The sequence below is a fragment of the Mytilus edulis genome, chromosome 2 (assembly GCF_963676685.1).
Source record: "Mytilus edulis chromosome 2, xbMytEdul2.2, whole genome shotgun sequence".
In the NCBI taxonomy this organism is placed as follows: Eukaryota; Metazoa; Mollusca; class Bivalvia; order Mytilida; family Mytilidae; genus Mytilus; species Mytilus edulis.
In genome coordinates, this window is record NC_092345.1 from 81,407,460 (window position 1) to 81,431,931 (window position 24,472).

General features: G+C 31.7%; 1 protein-coding gene across 1 annotated transcript; it reads right to left on the reverse strand.

Annotated features, from left to right (window-relative positions):
* Window positions 1-5,097: 5,097 nt before the first annotated feature.
* LOC139513126 (glycerol-3-phosphate dehydrogenase [NAD(+)], cytoplasmic-like) lies at window positions 5,098-23,971 on the reverse strand. Its single transcript, XM_071301352.1, has 9 exons — window positions 23,816-23,971; window positions 19,167-19,347; window positions 17,988-18,128; window positions 17,336-17,477; window positions 16,350-16,462; window positions 15,321-15,441; window positions 11,690-11,799; window positions 10,710-10,816; window positions 5,098-6,606 (listed from the first exon to the last, which is right to left on the reverse strand). The coding sequence occupies exons 1-9, from the start codon at window positions 23,857-23,859 to the stop codon at window positions 6,510-6,512; spliced, it is 1,056 nt and encodes a 351-aa protein (XP_071157453.1). The 5' UTR covers window positions 23,860-23,971; the 3' UTR covers window positions 5,098-6,509.
* Between the last annotated feature and the right edge of the window lie 501 nt (window positions 23,972-24,472).

The following is a 24,472-nucleotide window of genomic DNA, read 5'->3' on the forward strand; positions in this document are numbered from 1 at the left end:
TCTATATATTTATGCACTTATGAATTATGTATTGTCCTCTTTCTAGAAATCATGTTGAAAACACAATTGATAAATCATTTACTGGTAAATGAATGATAACTCAATAAAATTATAATATCTGCAATAGTTTGATTTTTGTCTTGCCTGCAATGAGTGTCACAGAATTTCAGACATTGGGATGCTAATCCTGTGATGACAGCATAAACTTTGTGTATAAAGCATTATTTATATGTTGTTTAACTAGTTACTAGTGGTATATGCCTTATGTTGTCTCATGTGCATGGTTCACAAACCATATATACATTTTGTAGTTTTTTAACACACAATCTCCGGAGTAATGTGATATAACTATATGTTTTTGTACATGTATATAGAATTGTTCCAAGGTATATGTGTGTCAAAGGGTCACTTGATGTTGACCTGAATCATGGTTCATTGGTCAATGTTATTTATTATTTTTAAGAATTAGGTTTGTTTCTCATTTTGAGCAAAAGGTGACCTATAATTGGTAAACGATATAATTGTTTGTTTGGCAAGGTCATCTTACCTCATTTTTAAGCTCACAATCTGACCGATTGGTTCCTTGGACAAAGTTCAGGTTTAAGTTATAATGGCTCCTTCTCAGATGCAATAAGATAAGGTTAATTACATTTAGTATATAGAATGATTGCAATGTAATCATGTTCATCTGACCTTGACCTCTTATTCATAGTTTATTGGTAAATGCTAAATTTACATGTTTAGGTTTGTTTAATTTATCAGAAATCAGCAACTTGCCACAAAATTGGGAGACTAAAACCAACAGGGGAGGCGACTACCAGCAATAAGGAACATAGACTTTGAGAGACAAAAATTACCTCAACACTACAAGTATTGAAATCAAAACAGCAAAATTGTTTTAAAGCATATACACTGTAATGAATATTTGAAACTACTTTGACGTATAAGCGTTACAAAAATGGGGACAGACCACCAGTCTTGGAAATGAACTAAGCAACCAAGATGGGAGCTACAGCATGTGAACTATCAAATACAACCTGTTATATTTATAAAACTTAATTGTGCAACTCCTCCATCTCCCCATGAACTAACACTGCTCATATCCCATTATATTTCTCATCAAACCTTTCTGAAAAACTAGTTGAAATCCAGTAGTATATAGTGCTTCAGAATTTTATTTAAAATGAGCGCTACAATCGTACGTTGTTTCTTATGATGGTCAAATGATCTGTATACTTTTTGGTGAAAATAAGATTAAAACTTTTTGAGTTACGGCACTTTGTAACTAAAACAGGGGGGTGTTTTTTTCACATGTCGCACCATATCTCAATAAACAGCTGCGCCATGAGCGCATGATACGCCCGACGTCTTGTGTGGAAGTTTTATGCAATAATCATAAATAGTTTCAGAGAAAGTTTTAAGCAATAACCATATATTGTTTTTGAGACACGGCGGGACATGTGAAACCTCCAACCCTGTTTTTTTTTTTTTTTTTTACAAAAAACTAAATATCACTAAAATAAAATTTTGAATCAAAACCAAAAAGTATACAGATCTTTAGATTAATATAACAAAGAAGTGTGTAAAGTTTTAAGCAATAATCATAAATTATTTTTGAGATACGGCGTGACATGTAAAATAAACAGCTGCGCCATGAGCGCATGATACGCCCGACATCTTGTGTGGAAGTTTTATGCAATAATCATAAATAGTTTCTGAGGAAGTTTTAAGCAATAACCATTTGTTTTTGAGACACGGCGGGACATAAGAAACCCCCCCCCCCCCACCCTGTTTTTTTTTTACAAATATCACTAAAATAAAATTTTGAATCAAACCAAAAAGTATACAGATCTTTAGATTAATATAACAAAGAAGTGTGTACAGTTTCAAGCAATAATCATAAATTGTTTTTGAGATACGGCGTGACATGTAAAAAAAAACCTCCCCTTTTTTACAAAATACTCAATAACTCAAAAATAAAATTTTGAGTCATCACCAAAAAGTATACAGATCTTTAGATTAATATAACAAAGAAGTGTGTAAAATTTTAAGAAATAATCATAAATCGTTTTTGAGATACGGCACGACATGTAAAAAAACCCTCCCCCTTTTTTACAAAATACTCAAAAATGAAATTTTGAATCATCACCAAAAAGTATACAGATCTTAAGATTAATATAACAAAGATGTGTGTAAAGTTTTAAGCAATAATCATAAATCGTTTTTGAGATACGGCGCGACATGTAAAAAAAACCTCCCCCTTTTTTACAAAATACTCAAAAACTCAAAAATGAAATTTTGAATCATCACCAAAAAGTATACAGATATTAAGATTAATATAACTAAGAAGTGTGTAAAGTTTTAAGCAATAATCAAGAAAAGTTTTTGAGATACAGTGCGACATGTGAAAAAAAAAACACCCCTGTTTTAGTTACAAAGTGCCGTAACTCAAAAAGTTTAAATCTTATTTTCACCAAAAACTATACAGATCATTTGACCATCATAAGAAACAAATATATGAAGTTTCATGAAATTTGGATAAGTCGTTCTCAAGTTACGGTGCGACATGTTTACGCCGGACAGACGGACAGACGGACGGACAGACAGACGGACACCGGACATTTGTATACCATAATACGTCCCGTCAAAATTTTGACGGGCGTATAAAAACCCTCCCCTGTTTAACAAAATACTCAATAACTCCAAAATAAAGTTTTGAATCATCACCACAAAGTATACAGATCTTTAGATTAATATAACAAAAAAGTGTGTAAAGTTTTAAGCAATAATTATAAATTGTTTTTGAGATATGGCACAACATGTTAAAAACCCTCCCCCTTTTTTACAAAATACTCAATAACTCAAAAATGAAATTTTGAATCATCACCAAAAAGTATACAGATCTTCAGATTAAATAAACAAGGACATGTGTACAGTTTTAAGCAATAATCATAAATCGTTTATGAGATATGGTGCGACATGTAAAAAACCCCTCCACCTTTTTTACAAAATACTCAATAACTCAAAAATAAAATTTTGAATCATCACCAAAAAGTATACAGATATTAAGATTAATATAACTTTAGTAAAAGTAAATAGAAATCTATGAAATTTTAATACAAGGTTTATGACCATAAAAGGAAGGTTGGGATTGATTTTGGGTGTTTTGGTTTTAGGAATTAGGGGCCCAAAGGGTCCAAAATTAAACTTTGTTTGATTTCATCTAAAAATGAATTATTGGGGTTCTTTGATATGCCAAATCTTACTGTGTATTCAGATTCTTAATTTTAGGTCCTGTTTTCTAATTGGTCTACATTAAAGTCCAAAGGGTCCAAAATTAAACTTAGCTTGATTTTAACAAAAATTGAATTCTTGGGGTTCTTTGGTATGCTGAATCTAAACATGTACTTAGATTTTTGATAATGGGCCGAGTTTTCAAGTTGGTTCAAATTGGGGTCCATAATTATTATATTAAGTATTGTGCAATAGCAAGAAATTTTCAATTGCACAGTATTCCGCAATAGCAATAAATCTTCAATTGCACAGTATTGTGCAAAAGCAATAAATCTTCAATTGCACAGTATTGTGCAATAGTTAATAATCTTCAATTGCACAGTATTGCATAATAGCAAGAAATATCTAATTGCACAATATTGCGCAATAGCAAAAAAATTTCAATTGCATAGTTTTGCGCAATAGCAAGAAATATTCAATTGCACTGTATTGTCCCGTTTTCAAATTGGTCTACATTAAGGTCCAAAGGGTCAAAAACTAAACTTTGTTTGATTTCAACAAAACTTAAATATATGGGGTTCTTCAATATGCTGAATCTAACCATGTATTAAGATTTTTTATATTTGGGCCCCGTTATCAAATTGGTCCACATTGAGGTCTAAAGGGTCTAAAATTGAACATTATTTGATTTCATCAAAAATTGAATTCTTGGGGTTCTATATGCTGAATCTAACCATGTATTTAGATTTTGGATAATGGACCATAATAGGTAAATGTCCAATTTAAAATTTTCAAGTTTTTAAGTTTAAGTTCTTAGACCACATTCATTCTGTGTCAGAAACCTATGTTGTGTCAACTATTTAATCACAATCCAAATTCAGAGCTGTATCAAGCTTAAATGTTGTGTCCATACTTGCCCCAACTGTTCAGGGTTTGACCTCTGCACGCATAAAGCTGCGCCCTGCGGAGCATCTTGTTTTCTGTGTTATTTTGGTCTCTTGTAGAGAGTTGTCTCATTGGCAATAATACCACACAGTTGTCGGCGCCATATAGTTTTACCCTTGTCCGTAATTCTGTCATTCCACAACAAACCATTATACAGAGTTTTTTTCTAAAAGCCTTCTGATATTGGGCTGATTTTTGGTATGTAAGCTAATCATTATGAGTTACAGATCCCTGCTGCTAATTTTTGCTGAAATTACAGGCTTTGGAATTTAATAAATTGTTGAAAATCACAGTTATACAGAGTTTTTTTCTAAACCCCTTGCGATATTGGGCTGATTTTTGGTATGTGAGTTAATCATGATGAGTTACAGATCAAGTTTAAGTTTTGTTCCGCTCCACTACTTTTTGACTAAATTACGGACTTTGGACTTTGATAAATTGTTGAAAATCAGAGTTATACAGAGTTTTTTTCTAAACCTCTTGAGATATTGGGCTGATTTTTGGTATGTGAGTTAACTATGATGAGTTACAGATCATTTTGTTCTGCTCCACTAATTTTTGCCAAAAGTACCGACTTTGGACTTTGATAAATTGTTGAAAATCAGTTATACTGAGTTTTTTTACTAAACCTCTTGAGATATTGGGCTGATTTTTGGTATGTGAGTGAACTATGATGAGTTACAGATTGTTTTGTTCCGCTCCACTAATTTTTGCCAAAACTACCGACTTCTGACTTTTTTTCTATACCCCTTCATATGTTGAGCTACCATCATGTTTGTGTCCACATGTATTGTTGAAATTGCTGTTTTTTAACGTTTTGAGACGGGGCCCATTCGTATCGTTTTGACACATCTAGTTTATATAGACATGTAAAAATGTTTACAAGTTTTTCATACCAACTAACAAGTAAAGGTTAGATTTCACTGATTTATAATTTTTATTTCAAAAAAAGAAAAAAAGATCATAAATGTATTTGATTGACAATTGACTGAAAGTAATAAAGTATGTCATGATCTACAAATATTACACTGCAGTATAATTGTTACACCTGATAAAATATCCTTTAAATGACAAATATTAAATATATTAAAGTTTTTTCTGCCTGCCATAATGCATGGGACTAGAGTTATCAAATACCAGGTACATTTGAACAGTAGACCTAGAAAACATGATTGCATTTTTCATTTTATTAATATTTTCTGCAAACAAAAATAAGTTTTTTTTTGTTTAATAACAAACAAGCAAGGTTCTATTAATGAACAAGCAAGGTTTTATATTTTATTTCTGGTATTAATGGTACCTGAATATATGTAATAATTCAATTCAAGTTTGGATTTCAAGGCAATGTATGACTATTAATTCAAATATTTGGCTATTTAGTTTTCAGTACTGCAAGAATTGTTTAACATGCATACAATTTTATTACATATTCAAGTATACACTACTATATATAACTATATATTAGTTTATGGAACTTTACAAACTTGAGAGTGTACAAGAGTAAAATCACAATAAAATTGATCCATTCTTCAATAAAATTTTATGCAAATATTCACGTACTCAATTAAGTTATCAAATTTCAAAAGAACCTATCTAAAATAATGCTGTAAATTCATCAGATCCGCAAAACTATTAACATTTTAACACAATTAAAAATATATAATAAATACACATTAAGTTATAACAAAACAATGATTGAGAGTGTAAACAAGATTTTTACATAACATTTATGTAACAGTTTTCTAAAGCAAGTTTGGTTAGTGCTGAATGAAATGATATAGAAGTAAATCATTGTTTCCTGGATATATAATGTCCAATCCAAAAAAGAATCCCCAATAACTTAACTGTTTATATGTACAATAAATTCATTACTACTTTTATCCCATTCAATTTACCTTTCCTACCCACATTTATGGCACAATGATCATATTAAAAGACTGAAGCTCTTAAAAACCCCAAATGGAAAATATTTATTTGGTTACATAATACAAAAGCGACACAAGTTAAAACAGTAGTTATTTTCATAATTATTGTTTCCTATACAACATATGTTTCTGCTGTATTTATTTTTTGCCTGCAATTCAGAAGTTTACATATATTTATGATTACAAGTGGGTTTTTTTTTCATTGACTACCCTTTGCGTAAAAAAATTGTGATGTATTTTTTTTTTCGTTTACTACCCTTTGCGTAATATAAAATTTGCTGAAGAAGGTATAAAGTACCCTGACATTTTTCTGAATGAGCCAATATTCATTGCTGAAAATGCATATACAATCCCAGTAAACTCTCCTAAGTATCCCCCCCTTTAGCCGAAGCAATCTCTTGATAATCACATATGTTCTGGATGGTTCTTTAGACAGTCCATGAATTGTTTAACATCTGTCTCTTTTTTACATATTCTATGGATAGCTGTAAATAATGGAAACCTGCAAAATAAAGAAGATTTTTTAAAGTCATATAAAACTTCAATAAAAATAAACCAGGAGCTCCGCAGGGCGCAGCTTTATACGACGGCAGAGGTCGAACCCTGAACAGTTGGGGCAAGTATGGACAAAACATTCAAGCGTGATACAGCTCTGAATTTGGATTGTGATCAAATTTTTGACATTACATGGTTTTTTTTACACAAAACAAATGTCAAGATTTTACAAATCAATTAAAGATTTCTTCTGCAAACTTTTTAAATCTAAAATTAAATAGTTGACACAGCATAGGTTTCTGACACAGAATGAATGTGGTCTAATGAACTTAAGTTTTTTTTTTGCCTTTGAGCAATTCACTATGCTGTTGAATATTAATCCTCTCAAAAAAATGTTTGAAGAAATTTTCTTTTTACTTATGAAATCTGAAATGAGAAAAATTTAACCCCCCCCCCTTTTTTTTCACATCCCCATTTCCCTTTTTCCAAAACTGATATCAATTCAAATTTCTAATGGAGTTTGCAACAATAACTACTCTTTTAAATACATCATAAAATATTAAAATGTAAAATAAAGTGCTTGTTATTACTGAATGGTAAAGATTGGTTGGTAGTAAAAGTGAATATACATTGTTTATTGTATAAAACAATAAAAAAAACTTCATCAGCAACATTTTATATTGGCAAATTTCCAATGAAGTTATTTACATAAAGTTATTGGCAAATAAAAATAGAAAATGACATCATAGTCATGTCTGGCAAATGTTCAACATACATTATCTAAAAACATTTTAGATAAGATAAGGAAAAAAAGCTTCATCAGCAACATTTTATATTGGCAAATTTCCAATGAAGTTATTTACATAAAGTTATTGGCAAATAAAAATAGAAAATGACATCATAGTCATGTCTGGCAAATTTCCAACATATATTATCAACTACTATTCTATACAAAGAAAGATAACTCCAATTAAAAATTAATTGCTATTGCACAATATTGTGCAATTAGATATTTCTTGCTATTGTGCAATACTGTGCAATTGAAAATTAATTGCTATTGCACAATATTGTGCAATTAGATATTTCTTGCTATTGTGCAATACTGTGCAATTGAATATTTCTGAAAATTTTTGAAAACTGGACCAAAAATTAAGAATCTACATACACAGTTAGATTTGGCATATCAAAGAACCCATTTATTCAATTTTTGATGAAATCAAACAAAGTTTAATTTTGGACCCCCATTTGGACCAACTTGAAAACTAGGCCAATAATTAAAAATCTAAGTACATTTTTAAATTCAGCATATCAAAGAACCCCAAGGATTCAATTTTTGTTAAAATCAAACTAAGTTTAATTTTGGACCCTTTGGACCTTAATGTAGACCAATTTGAAAACGGGACCAAAAATTAAGAATCTACATACATAGTTAGATTCGGCATATCATAGAACCCCAATTATTCAATTTTTGATGAAATCACACAAAGTTCAATTTTGGACCCTTTGGGCCCCTTATTCCTAAACTGTTAGGACCAAAACTCCCAAAATCAAACCCAACCTTTCTTTTATGGTCATAAACCTTGTGATTAAATATCATAGATTTCTATTTACTTATACTAAAGTTATGGTGCAAAAACCAAAAATAAGGCTTATTTGGGCCCCTTTTTGGCCCCTAATTCATAAACTGTTGTGACCTCAACTCCAAAAATCAATCCCAACCTTCCTTTTGTGGTCATAAACCTTGTGCTAAAATTTCATTGATTTCTATTTACTTATACTAAAGTTATTGTGCGAAAACCAAGAATAACGCTTATTTGGGCCCTTTTTTGGCCCCTATTTCCTAAACTGTTGGAACCAAAACTCCCAAAATCAATCCCAACCTTCCTTTTGTGGTCATAAACCTTGTGTCAAAATTTCATAGATTTCTATTCACTTAAACTAAAGTTATAGTGCGAAAACCAAGAAAATGCTTATTTGGGCCCTTTTTGGCCCCTAATTCCTAAAATGTTGGGACCAAAACTCCCAAAATCAATCCCAACCTTCCTTTTGTGGTCATAAACCTTGTGTTAAAATTTCATTGATTTCTATTCACTTTTACTTAAGTTAGAGTGCGAAAACTAAAAGTATTCGGACGACGACGACGCAGGACGACGACGCCAACGTGATAGCAATATACGACCAAAAAATTAAATTTTTTGCGGTCGTATAAAAATGATGCATATGTTTTTTTTATAATTAAATAGCTAGTTTTCATTATACAAGAAGAATTTACTTTTTTTTTAATTATTTGCTTCTAGTTATACACGTGCTCAATACCCATGCTTCTTTGTTGATAGTTTACCATAAGGCGACAATCAGTAAACTACGTCTTCAAAACACGACAATTTATTAGCTGCCATATTTTCATATCACAACAGACTGAGAGAGAAAAAAATTGACGATTATACGATAAGAATGCGTAAAAAATGATAAAATCTTGCACAGAAGACTAAGTTAATGATATATACATGCATTTTCAAGAATTGGATAAACATTATTTTTCACCAGTCACTCATTTCATATGAATTTAAGGTCAGTGTTCTTTTTTTATGTCTATGTATAACAAGGAGAGACAATGTTGCTATATTTACATAATTTTAAAAATTTATGTCTTTGCATACAAATTTCTATTTAAAAGGTGACTTGGAGCTATTGTTCACCAATGACGTATTCTGTAAACAGGAAGTTGATGAGCCATGGATGTCAAAATATATCCCATGGCATATAACATGGCATTTGAGAACAAAGGAGGTGCCCCTAGTAAACTTTTCTTTTACATGGCCATTGTATGAATGAATATACATGTATTAAGTATATAGATAGTAGATTACCCCAGGATGTCAAAATGAACCATGCTTAATTGGTCACATGAAGCTTAATACCCAATTTCAAAAAGGTCTGATATTTAGTTCCTAATTTTATTCTATTCAAGCCTATTATGTGTAAGAGTATTTGGTGAACATGAAGTGGATGAGTGATGAATCTGCAAATGCATTACACAGTATAGATATATCACATGATGATTGATATAAATACTTAGAAAGCTCTAAAATTGTGGTACTTGGAAAATTGACCAATATTTTATTGGGTGAATTAACAGACTTTATATAAACTAGATGTGTCAAAGCGACACGAATGGCGCCGTCTCAAAAAGTTGAAAAATCTGCAATTTCACTAACACATGTGAACACAAACATGATGGTAGTCTCACATATAAAAAATCAGCTCAAAATCTGGAGGCATATAGAAAAAAAGTCTGTAATCTGTGATTTTCAACAATTTTCAAAGTTGTAAACCCTTAATTTTGGCAAAAATTAGCGAAGCGGAACAAAACTTAAACTTGATCTGTAACTCACATACCAAAAATCAGCCCAATATCTGAAAGCGTTTGGAAAAAAAGTCTGTATAACTGTGATTTTCAACAATTTATCAAAGTCCAAAGCCCGTAATTTCAACAAAAAATTGCGGAGCGGATTGAAACTTAAACTTGATCTGTAACTCATCATTGTTAACTCACATACCAAAAATCAGCCTAATTTCTGAAGGCTTTTAGAAAATAACTCTGTGTAATGGTTGGTTATGGAATGACGGAATTATGGAATTTCGGACAAGGGTAAAACTATATGGCACCGACAACTTCATTGAGGGGCCATAAAAAGATGTGGTATGATTGCCAATGAGACAACTGTTCACAAGAGACTAAAATGACACAGACATTAACAAGTATAGGTCACCATACGGCCTTCAACAATGAGTAAAGCCCATACAACATAGTCAGCTATAAAAGGCCTCAATATGACAATGTAATACAATTCAAACGAGAAAACTAACGGCCTTATTTATATACAAAAATTGTACCCTATCCGCTCTCCCCTCCTTTTGGGGCGAAGGTAAAATTAATAGAATAATAAATTAATAGATAGAAAATGAGAGGTATATCCATCTATGAAAATTATCTTTCTGTTACCATAAACATCATAGACTATATGAATCTCCATGTTGTAAACATTTATTTTATCTCTGCAAATTGTCACACATCATTTGAGAATCCATATTACCACATAAACTAACCTTTCCTCCATATTTTTATTCTTTAACATGTAATTCACTTCAAATGCTGTAGGTGGACCTTGTAATTTCTGACCATTTAACATTTCCTTCTCTAGTTCTTCTATACTCTGCAAATAAACATAGATCATAACCAACTCTGCTTTCCAAACCCTATATGCAGTCATTTTCTCTTTACCGGTATGTATATGTGAAAAAGACTCCAACCTAGATCATAATGAATTTGTGTTGCAATCAATATGATGGAATGTTTCTATTTTAATAGTTTATTTGTTTTTTACCCGATCATAAGATAAAGTCATTATAAAATTAACAAAGTTATCTTAATTGTAGCTCATGTATTTTTTTACAGAAATTTGCAAGTTTTACACTGACTGATTGAGGATAAAAGTTAAATGTTCAAACTCATAAATGTGAAGCTGCTGAGCAAATATGACATCATTCTGATAAGTAGTACCTGAGAAAGTGTGACAGAAGTATTTGTTTGAGGAAAGGACAGAATGACAGGGCAGACATATCCCACTTTTCTATTACATTCAAATGTTTGCACCTGTCCTAAGACAGGAATCTGATGTACAGTAGTTGTCGTTTGTTTATGTAATTTATACGTGTTTCTCGGTTTTTTTATATAGATTAGACCGTTAGTTTTCCCGTTTGAATGGTTTTACACTAGTAATTTTGGGGCCCTTTATAACTTGTTGTTCGGTGTGAGCCAAGGCTCTGTGTTGAAGGCCGTACATTGACCTATAATGGTTTACCTTTTTTTTTTCTTCTTTTTTTTTTAAATAGTTATTTGGATTGAGAGTTGTCTCATTGGCACTCACACCACATCTTCCTATATCTATGGTATACTGTATGCCATGACTACTGGGAGATAGGACATATGCATATTTTTTAGCAGTTTTTGTTCTCACAATGCCATTGTCTTTTTTTAATAGTCAATTTGGGCATTTCATTTCTAAAACTTGATTTGTCTTACATACCTTTCCTGTTTTAACAAATGCTTCTGCTACTTTTCTGTTTCTACCTCCATAACATGTTGTTACTAAGTCAGCTACTCCACAACTTTCCAAAAATGTCCCTTGTTGAGACTCTGCAATATAGAAGACTCACATATATATATTTTATCACATTTAATGCTTAAAATCATGTAAAATACTGATGCAGCTTCAACTGTTGTATATGTCTCCTTTTAGGGGAGGAAACTTATCCCGTAACTTATTCTTTACACACAAAAAGGCTGGTTTTCATAAAACTGCTTAAAATTAGACATATTCAGATAATTTCTTATTGTTTATATAATGATTTAAGGAAACAAGAAATATCATGTATATCTGAGTCAATTTCTCTATATAGCTACTGTGCCTCAAAATGAGGAACTAAACGATATGAAAACAAAAAATCTGTGTGAAATGATTTTGGACATATTGAGATTATTCGTAATTGATTCCGATGAATGAGCTGAACCATTTGTGCTCCTTTGAAATGAAGAGGATTGTAGAAGTTGATGTAAAACAGGAGGTATTAAATGTTTGCAAAGACCAGTGTTTTGAACATGTTGATGATAAAGAACTCAAGAATGTCTTCAATGTTTTCGTAAGTTTTAATCAGAGTCAATGCTATACAAGGACTTCAGCAAGTGAAGACCTTGCAGGCCTATTGTTACATAAAGTGGCGCTTAAACATTTACCAAATAAAAGAATATAAAACAGACTAAACTGGAACTTGAATAATTCACAACAACCAGAATTTCAAGAGCATGCATTGTCTAAAAATAGGTATTTTTTACTAGGAGAAGCTGTATTACTTGAAGTGAGAAATTAGATAACTTGAGTGTGAATTATATAACTAAAACTTATTTTTGTTGCATGTAAAAAAGCATGTAAAAAGCATGCAAAATTGTGATAACAGAGTTATTATAGACATGTTGTACACTGGGTATCATTTTTCTTGAGAAGCCGGGCATTCTGATTTTAAGTTATATAACATCTTTCTATTTATATTGGCAGTACCAATTAGTAACCAGATGCCCCGCAGGGCGCAGCTTTAAACGAACGCAGAGGTTGAACCCTGAACAGTTGGGGCAAGTATGGACACAACATTTAAGCTTGATACAGCTCTGAATTTGGATTGTGATTAAATAGTTGACACAACATAGGTTTCTGACACAGAATGAATGTGGTCTAAGAACTTAAACTTAAAAACTTGAAAATTTTAAATTGGACATTTACCTATTATGGTCCAATATCCAAAATCTAAATACATGGTTAGATACAGCATATCATAGAACCCCAAGAATTCATTTTTTGATGAAATCAAATAATGTTCAATTTTAGACCCTATAGACCTCAATGTGGACCAATTTGATAACCGGGCCCAAATATTAAAAATCTAAATACATGGTTAGATTCAGCATATTGAAAAACCCCATATATTCATTTTTTGTTGAAATCAAACAAAGTTTAATTTTGGACCCAGATTTGGACCAACTTGAAAACTGGGCCCATAATCAAAAATCTAAGTACATGTTTAGATTCAGCATAGCAAAGAACCCCAAGAATTCAATTTTTGTTAAAATCAAACTAAGTTTAATTTTGGACCTTAATGTAGACCAATTTGAAAACAGGACCAAATATTAAAAATCTAAATACAAGGTTAGATTCGGCATATCAAAAAACCATAACGATTCATTTTTTGATGAAATCAAACAAAGTTTAATTTTAGACCCTTTTGGCCCCTAATTCCTAAACTGTTGGGACCAAAACTCCCAAAATCAATCCCAACCTTACTTTTGTGGTCATTAACCTTGTGTTAAAATTTCATAGATTTCTATTCACTTATACTAAAGTTATTGTGTAAAAACCAAGAAAAATGCTTCTCTGGGACCTTTTCTTTGTTTGCCCCTAATTCCTAAACTAAAGTTAGAGTGCGAAAACCAAATGTCTTTGGACGACGACGACGTCATACCGATATACAACCAATTTTTTGCGGTCGTATAAAAAGGACAGGTACAATTTCTGCCTCTTTTTATTCAAAGTTGGTCTGCAAAATTTGGACTGGGGAATTTCCTTCAAGCATTTAAAAACGGAAAGAACTATTATTTGATTTCTTTCATTGTGCTTTCAATCTAAATTTCTCGTTAAAAATAATCTATTTTTTTCATCCACCATTCTTTCATACTCATCTCTTAATCCTATATTAAAGTAGTCACTACCTATCACCAAGCATTGTGCAAAGCTTCATAAGATAATATATGAAGAACCTACATGAAAGCTAAAGCTATAAAGTGGAGAAATATACTCCAACTCATATGCAGCAAATATACTTCTCAGCTAGTCATACAATTCATTTTGCTGTGAGGCAATGTTAATTTAAAAAGTAATACAAATTATAAATTGTAAATCATGCATGTTAATACAAGCAATATAAACATAAGGATATGTTGTATGGTGGCCATCATTTAGAATGGTAAAGAACAGAATAAATCCCATTCTACCTTTATTGAACCAATCAAATGTGCAAGTATACTTACTTGAATCAGTAGCTTGATAAGAAGTAATATAATAGTTCAGTAACATTACTGTATTGTAAAACTATTGTAAATGCATTGTTAAACACTTTCTGCATTCAAAGATAAGATAGATTCTACTATTCTTTAAATGCAGATTTCATAATTTTTTCCATTGTGGAAAGAAATTGTGCACAACCCAGAAACAACAAGTATTTTAAGAGAAGCTTGATCATAATTTAGTATTGACATTATTTTTTTTCATGTTCAATATTCAGCATAAAATAATGCTGGTAATTTGAATATGATTATCATGAGGCACTGAAAGATGTAATATTCTGAATCTGATTCAACTTTATTTAAGATCTAAAAATCTTTGTAAGCTGTAACAGGAGTCATCTGCCTTTCACCATATTCTTTGTTCAGTGAGCAGTTGAATTTTTCTTACTTATTTTCAGCTAAAGTTTAATTATTTTTAGTCTACGAAATCAATTTGTATACATCTTTCTGCCTTATTTCATTGTCAAATTCTCAACATGAATTTTTCCTGCTTTCAGCAGTTTGTCAAATTATTGAAGAATATGTCAGCTCGATTTCTTCTCAATCATTGTACAGTATGCATGAATGTCTATAAGAGTTAATTTGACCTTGACTTCATGCTCAAGGTCAATGATCAACAGTAAACTATCCTACTAAGGTCAGCATCTTGATTTATTTTATGTAGGTGTTAATAGTGACTTCTGTAACATTGAAATTCATTAACTCTCTTTAAAAAGCCAAATAAAATCTGAAGCATAAATATTGCTGTGACACATAAAAAGGTAAATGATACTTGAGTGTAAATAAAATTGTTCTAATCATAAAACCATGTTATCTACATTGACTATTGAGCTATAAACTTCAATATTTTTAATAACCTATTTCTATTATAGGAGGTATATATCATCTAAAATACCATTACTTTTAATTTAATTCACTGTAACTAACAACTGACATAATAATCAACAATTGTAAAGACAGTGTGCATTGTAAGATACTAAAATATCTTACTTGTAATCCAAATTGCAATCAAGCAATGTAAATACATGCCAGAGCATATTGCATACCTGGGTAAAAAACTTCACAGAATTTAACCATTTCCATAAGTCCTAATCTGATTACAGCTGCCTTAGTGTTATCTCCATACCCTAAACCATCAGCAAAACCAGCACCAACTGCCACAATGTTCTGAAATGTTAGATTAAACTATAAGTTATATCATGCCTGCTACACAGCAACATAAAACAATCTTTAATAGACCTCATTTACTACTTGATATTTGGGAGATAATACCATCTTTTAAGTGTTTATAAGATTTGCGGGAGCCTAAATTGTTATAACTTTAAACTACAAAATATGATTAAGCTTAATGCTTCAGAATCTACATATTTAGACCCTCTTCCAAAAACAGTCCAAACAAGTTAATGGCTATAGCTATGTTATATCTAAAATTATCAGAAGAATGTTTTCATTGACATAAAAGCCCCAACCACAACAAATTAAATTACAAGTTTAGCGCAGGAATGGTGAACAGAAAATTGCAATACTATAAAGTAAGTAAATTGAATTATCTCCCCTTTATTATGTAGAACCAAAAATATTTACTTTGAGCACATCGTTTGCAATTATTCTACAGCTGAGTAAAGTTTCATCAATATCTGTTGATCGAATTTGAAGTTGCACTTACAAGAAAAACTGATAGATGGATAGACATACAGGGTAATTTTTATAGTAAATATATATTTCCCCAAAAACATTGCCTAAGTGGGTATTAAAACATTTTGGATTTTGTGATAATCAAATTCTCATATAGAATTATAAAAAAATATCTGTCTGAGCCTTACTCATCTTATGGAACCAAATCTCTTTTTGGCTGTTTCTGCATATTCAAAATTGGTCACGTGTAATGGCCATATTCCAAACAGTAAAAATGTCAGCATGGATTTTGTTTTTATATCGGCACATTTTTTTACAAAATTAATTCATGGCGGTTAGTTTTATTCTGGATTTTTTTCTATGCTTACGCTTAAGCTAGTGTATAATTTGTTTTTAAACAATACATCAGAATGATGATCATTTAATAAACTCATACCTACTTTTAAAGCACCACAGACTTCAACTGTAGTTTCATCTTCAATCACAACTATCCTGAAATAGTTTGTCTGAAACATTTCTTTAAGTAGTGGACCATACTTTGTGTCCCTACAACCTGTAAATAAAGCAAACAAATACTAGAACCGGCTGGAGAAATAAACAATCCAGATTACTACCTGCTTTTAGATATGATTTCCTTTACATAAGGCAAAAAAAATGTCTATGTCTGTTTAAGGTTCTACCATTTAAGAAAAAAGTTATTGTCCGGAAACCAAATGTGTCTTCGGACAACGACCCAGATGACGACAGCACCATAGCAATATACGAGACATAGAGACAACTATCCACTCAAGTTCATATTGAAATGGATGTAAGCTATTATAGGCATTCATACGGCTTAATTTATACCAAAACAATTTATGAAAAATAAATACATGTATGACAGACATTAACTAACTAAAACAACTCAACAACAGGCTTCTTACTTAGGACAGGCTCATAATTGATTGGATTTACATGAGTTCTGGACTCATCAAAATCTGTCTGGACTCACCATTTTCAAAACTGGTGAGTCCACAGATGCATCAAGATTGAAATATTTTATATAAACTTAACACAAATAAAACACAAATATCATCATTTATAGCAAAAGTTTAAAAGTGATATGAATTTAATGTCATTTCATTGCTCTGTTAGGATATGGAGACTAAAATATTACATTGTATTGCTATAAAATATTTTCTTCTTGCTGTTGGACTCATCATGGCCAAAAATGAAGAGCCCCTGGACTCGCTTTCAAAAATCCTTAGCGAGAACCCTGAGTCTTATTTTATTTTTTGAGAAGTTGTGACTTTTGCGTTGGAGATTGGTATCATATGTTGCTCTCTCCAATATTTTTTGTATTCCTTGTTTTGTCTTTTCTAAGTGTTATAACAATAATGGAATCTAGATATAACCAGGAAACCAATGACTTGAGAAAAAACTTTACCAATAGTAGCTTCACAGTAATTTTCCATTGCCACTTCATTAGCAATATTTGCTCCCATCAGAGCTGCACATGGTATTCCTAGCTCGTTCCTAATCACTGTGGATATAAGTAGAATACCGCCACCTTCTGCCACATCAAAACCCTACAAAACAAGCTTGTATTACTATACTAAATCTTAAATGAATGAAAATTGAGATTGCATTAATCTATTTACAAAAAAACCAAAAGACTTAAGCCATAACAAGGTCAGACCTGTGTCGCTGCATTCAATGGAAAATAGATAACATGATACTAAAGCATACTATGTAACTAATCATTCCCTTTATTTAACGCCAAGAAAACTTTGACATAAATCTTCCTAGTACAATGAGTGTAAAATATCAACACTATCAGCAAACAGGATGTGGCTTCACTGTAGATGTAAAATCTGATTACACACTACAACTCATCTTTATCAGGATGCAGATAAGTAGAACATTATTCCATTACATGTACGCCATATAACCTTAATGTTTAAGTTTTTCTCTACAAAGTTACTGATTGGTTAATTCATCAAAAACAAAGTTTTGTTTATATGGTTTGCACTGTTCTAACAAAATATGTTTTTTTACAAGTGTACAAAAACGGTACATAATTTTGAGTTAATATTTACCTTGATAAGAGAGACAGCTATAGCACCTTCATTGACTTTTCCTTTAAGTTGTTTACATACTCCTCTAACAAACTGATGAGGTAGAACAAAGATTATGATGTCTGCTCCTTCTGCAGAATCTTTTACATCGGGGATGGCAACCTGCAAAGAAAATCATTAGTGCATTCTATTAACTAATCAGATAATCTGTATAAAGTTATTGCAAATACAAATGTCTTGCATTCCTTTCTCTACAAGGACTTTTCACATAAAATTTATCAACTGCCACTATTGTCTTCTGGTAACATGCCCACCTCAAATGTGGGAGATTAGTTGATTATTTCAAAGCCAGGTGAACTCACACTGAGTTAAGAATTGTCCTCATTATAATTTGACAGTAGTTATATAAGAGGATATAATATTACAATATATTATGATCGACAAAAGTAAGGGCAAACACTTATCAAAAATAAATTGCCCAACATAAAATGTTTGATAAACATAAAAAAACAAGTGAAACTGTGAGCAGAAGATGATACCCCTGTCCAAATGTGTTCGGTAAACAGGAAGTTGTTGAGTGATGAATCTGAAAACACATCACACGGTATAGCTGACTTATATCAAGTCTGAAACCAAATATCAGAAATCCTGGTAGTGCAGTTCCTGAGAAAAATGTGACGAAAAATTTTCAACTTGGCTATCAGGTGTAAAAATGATACAAGTGTTCGGTAAACAGGAAGTTGTCGAGTGATGAATCTGAAAACGCATCACACAGTATAGCTGACTTATATCAAGCCTAAAACCAAATTTCAGAAATCCTGGTAGTGTAGTTCCTGAGAAAAATGTGACGAAAAATATTCATGGGCGGACGGACTGACTGACAGACTGATGGACTGACGGAAGGACAGACAGAAGTAAAACAGTATACCTCCCTTTTACAAAGCGGGGGTATAAAAACATAAGTAAATGTGTCCCTAGGACTTAATGTATGTTTAAGTGCAGGCAACCACAAAATCTATGTAAAAATCATAATCTAGCATAAAAATATTAATAAGTTGCTTGCAGAAAATGCTGAATGTCCAGTGGCAAACATTATAGATGCCTGTACCAAGATTAAAGTAGATGTCAAATTTTCATCATTTAAAATGGTATTTTTTATTGCTTACAAAATGCATACAAAAATAACATCAAGATACTTACAACATTCTCTGGAAGTTTAAAACCTGGTAAGTACTTCACATTTTCATGATCTTGGTTTATAATTTCTGTTAACTTTCTGCCATTTATCATTTCTTCAAACACCCACATTTTGACTTCCCTTTCAAATTTGTCGGATTTTTCAACAACATTGTTACCAACTATTTTTGCTATAGCTGACCCCCTACAATAGAAATACTATTCTTAACATATTGAATTATTGTATGTTTCATCATCTACAAAAGTTGCTTCTCAGTTAAGCAAAACAAACCAAGGTAAAACCAGATGTTCTGCAGGGCGCAGCTTTAAACGACCGCAGAGGTTGAACCCTGAACGGTTGGGGCAAGTATGGACACAACATTCAAGCTGGATACAGCTCTGAATTTGGATTGTGATTTTAAAATAGTTGACACAGCATAGGTTTCTGACACAGAATGAATGAGGTCTAATGAACTTAATTTTTTTTTGCTTTTGAGCAATTTACTATGCTGTTGAACATTAATCCTATCAAAGGAAAAATATTGTAAGATTTTTTTTTTTTAATTCTGAAATCTGAAATGATAAAAAAAATTGACCCCCACCCCAATTTTTTTTCTCACTTTTCCCTTTCCCTTATTCCAAAAATGATCTCAATTCAAATTTCTATTGGAGTATGCAACAATAACTACTCATTTAAATACATCATAAAATATTAAAATATAAAATGTCATATAGTCATGGTTAAAAAATTAATATAATAATTAATTAATAGTAACTCCTAAAACTAGAGGCTCTAAAGAGCCTGTGTCACTCACCTTGGTCTATGTGCATATCATAAACGAAGGACACAGATGGATTCATGACAAAATTGTGTTTTGGTGATGGCTATGCGTTTGTAGAGCTTACCTTACTCAAAATTCTTGTGGCTTACAATTATCTCTATCTAATGAACCTATGAATCTATCCCAGTAGTTAAAATCTTTTGTAAAAATTTACAAAACTTACAAAATTTATGAAAATTGTTAAAAATAGACTATAAAGGGAAATAACTCCTTAAGCATGTTAAGAGGTCAAGAGGAGAAAATTTTTGTAACAGATTACAAAAATTTACTAAAAATGGTTAAAAATTGACTATAAAGGGCAATAACTCGTAAAGGGTAACTGACCATTTTGGTCATGTTGACTTTTTTGTAGATCTTACTTTGCTGAACATTATTGCTGTATACAAATTATCTCTATCTTTAATAATATTCAAGATAATAACCGAAAACAGCAAAATTTCCTTAAAATTTCCAATTCAGGGGCAGCAACCCTACAACGGGTTGTCCGATTCATCTGAAAATTTCAGGGCAGATAGATCTTGACCTGATAAACAATTTTATCCATGTCAGATTTGCTCTAAATGCTTTGGTTTTTGAGTTATAAGCCAAAAACTGCATTTTACCCCTATGTTCTATTTTTAGCCATGGCGGCCATCTTGGTTGGTTAGCCAGGTCACCTGACACATTTTTTAAACTAGATACCCCAATGATGATTGTGGCCAAGTTTGGTTTAATTTGGCCCAGTAGTTTCAGAGGAGAAGATTTTTGTAAAAGTTAACGACGACGGACGACGGACGCAAAGTGATGGGAAAAGCTCACTTGGCCCTTTGGGCCAGGTGAGCTAAAAATGTGTTTTCAATTCTAGACTAGTTTAAGTTTATTTATGTTGATGAAAAAACTTAATTTTACTTTGTGGCCAAAGTACATCACCTATGACAACAAAAACCTGTCTGAGAGTTCACAAGGACTTGAGCTATCTATATTTAATTATCTAATTGGACATCCTTACTTAACACAGATGTTTTACCTCATTAAGTGTGGTTCCAGGTGGTTGCATTGTAAGGTTAATTAACATTATCTCCGATTTTTAAGACTCTCATATGCATTCATATTTTTCTTTAGAAGAAAAAGCATTGTCTTTCAATGTGGTCATTATTTGATTTAGATGCATGACCTTTTTATAAATATGCTTGGGTCTTGAAGTTAACCAATTTTGATAACTTATTGACTTGTAGAAGTCGATATTTTCAACTTTTTGATTCTGGTCAATTATTTCTTGCTTAACAATATTTTACTTGTTAAAGTCGTATTTTGTCTTGCATTAAAGGGAGACAAATCCTAAAACTTACAAATTTAGACCTCTATGAGTCAAAAGCAGATTCAGACTTATTTATGTCGGAGCTCTGACTGATGTATGTGCATGTACCTTTTAATTTCTGTCTGATGACATGGTAGATATTTTTTGGGTTAGATAGTACAAGACTTCAGCCACCACTTCAAAACCTGTCTATTTCTTGGAATATTTATGTGAATTTTTATGTTTCTTGTGGAAACAAATGATCATCACAACATTGCATGGTTTCAGTTATATTGGCATTTTGAAGGTCTTTAAAGAACAGTTTGTGATTGTAAGAGAACACCTTCGAGGAAAAATCCTTTCTTTCATAAAATTACACCCATATCATCTCAGGTGAGTAGGACACACATGTGACACTGTAAGCAAATGAATATCTTGGCATGTAAAACATGTACATTTTGTCATAAGATATTGATTTATGTTTAAATTTGGATCTCCTGTAATCGGAAAATGCAATATTTGAAAACCAGTATTGAATACATTACTGGAAATACATTTTTATTTTTTTTTGTGTGCCAGTATTGTCAAAAAAAATATAATATACTTGTATGCCAGTTACATTTGCATATAAAATATTTATGATTGATCATACTGTTAATTTCTGCTATTGAAATTTTCTTCTCCTTGAATTATAGGTTTCCAGACAATAGGATAATTGATAATAGCTTAGATCTAAATTAAATCCTTCAAATTTTCAATATCTATAATAGTTGACAAGTTTACAGACAAATTCAATACTGGCATTTTACCCCTATATTTTACTCTTAGCATTGTACATGTTGGTGACATTCTTCTTCTTCTTTATATACAGAAAAACATCAACTGGTTGATGATTACTTTCCGGCGCATGCCTGGTATAACAATATTGTTAATGATTAAAAATATATATTTTTGATTTCTTAATAATTTTTCAATTTTTATAATACAAATGTATATGTAAGTAATATTTTTCAATTTTTATTTTTAATTTTTGGTATAAGATAAAAACAAGATACATATTATACATGTAGGTGTTTGTAAGTGTCAAGGAGCATCTCTCTAGTGAGTTTCTCCTTGAAGCACTCAGTAGTGGTGCTGCAGGCTATTGGTTCAGGTAATTTGTTCCAGTCTTTTATAGTTTGGCAGAAAAATGAAAATTTGTAACTGTCTTTGCTGCATCGAATTTGTCGGTATGTTTATTCATGGCTAGACCTGGTGTTTGATTGGCTTTTAATTAATATGTCAGTATGTGGTATGGCAATTTTGTTGTTTGTTATTCTATGGAACATATTTAATCTGCTTTTGAGTCTCCTTTCTTGTAATGTTGGTCAGTGAAGTGTGTTAATCATATTTTGGTAGACTAAATCACTGGACAAACATTTAGTTACAGCTAGATACATCATGGATGATCGTGGCCAAATTTGATTTTTTTTTTTTAGCTTTATAGTAGTTATAGACATATCACACTGATACTTTGGTAGTAAAGTCTAAAATACTGGCATTCAACTTCAAGGGGGTCTCATTGTGGGGTTCTAATTCCAGATCCCGCTTACTGTTTTGTCAGATTCCCATATATTGTTTGTTATTCTATGGAACATATTTAATCTGCTTTTGAGTCTCCTTTCTTGTAATGTTGGTCAGTGAAGTGTGTTAATCATATTTTGGTAGACTAAATCACTGGACAAACATTTAGTTACAGCTAGATACATCATGGATGATCGTGGCCAAATTTGATTTTTTTTTTTTAGCTTTATAGTAGTTATAGACATATCACACTGATACTTTGGTAGTAAAGTCTAAAATACTGGCATTCAACTTCAAGGGGGTCTCATTGTGGGGTTCTAATTCCAGATCCCGCTTACTGTTTTGTCAGATTCCCATATCCCGCTTACACAATGTACATAAGTAATTCTCATTTTTTTGTAATTTCACGTATCCCGCTAGACTTCATTTACCATTTTCACAGCACAATAATTTGACTTTCACATGTCACGTTTACAAAAAAACGGCAATCTCGCATCACGCTTAGACCCCCATGAGACCCACATTTAAGTATTGCTATCACCAGTACAGTATACCTCTCCCTGAGATCACGGTCTATAGTATATAGTACAGATAATCTTCTTCTTCTCTAGTTACAGAAAACAATCAACATTTTTAACATTACTCTAAGCACATGCCTGAGTGAGTTTGCTTTAAAGTTAATCATGCTGTCTGCCAGTGCTAAGCCTAAGGTGTTTTTGTTCTATTTTGATATATTTTATAGGTCCAGATATCTCATCATTTTTCATGGTCACAGGAAGGTTTCACAGCAAAATATAAAAATAACCTTCCTTGACACAAGCACGTACATTCACGTCCTTGCATGACGACATAGTTATTTGGACTATAAATTTTACTATTGAAATGATAAATTATAAGACAGGGCAAAGTCCAGAGTGAGAGACAACACTCAGCATTTTTAATTTTGCCACGAGATATAGATTAAACTCTTATATTTGTTTTTTGTCACCTACCAATTTCCAGATCCAACAATGCATACTCTCTTTTTAGATGACATCTTGCGTTGAGGTATTAGTAGTTTATAAATGAAATCACTTCATTCGAAATTCATACAACCGGTATTACACGCTGCCAAGGTAAATACCTTGACCTTTCATTTAAAACGAGTATTTTAATTGGTCAATTGGGACAATCCATAAAGTTCAAAATGAGGAAACCCCTTGGAAGGTTCCGAGTATTTTCCCGCGGATTTCCCAATCGAGAGTGACAAAAAGAAGAAAACGTCCCGAACTTGGATGTATCGACAATAAATCGAAATGTTAAAAAGAAACCAATAGATTATTCAGATTTCCGGTAGTTAATGAAAACTGCTAAAATTTATTACATCCTAATAAACAAAACAAAAACCAACAGTGTTAAGTTAGCAAGATTCGCTTGTTATTGTGCACATCACGGTATGACAAGTTAATTAAGAATGTTGAAGGGGATCTTTCCGATTTAAATTTTCCTTTGAGTTCGATATTGTTTGTTATTTTACTTTTTACCATACAAGATCATTTAATTAGTATACATGTCATAAAAAAATAGAAAAACAGACAAACACATGCTAACCAAGAAGAACAGTGAGTGAATTTATAATCTTATAAATTTACATACTACGGGTAGTCATC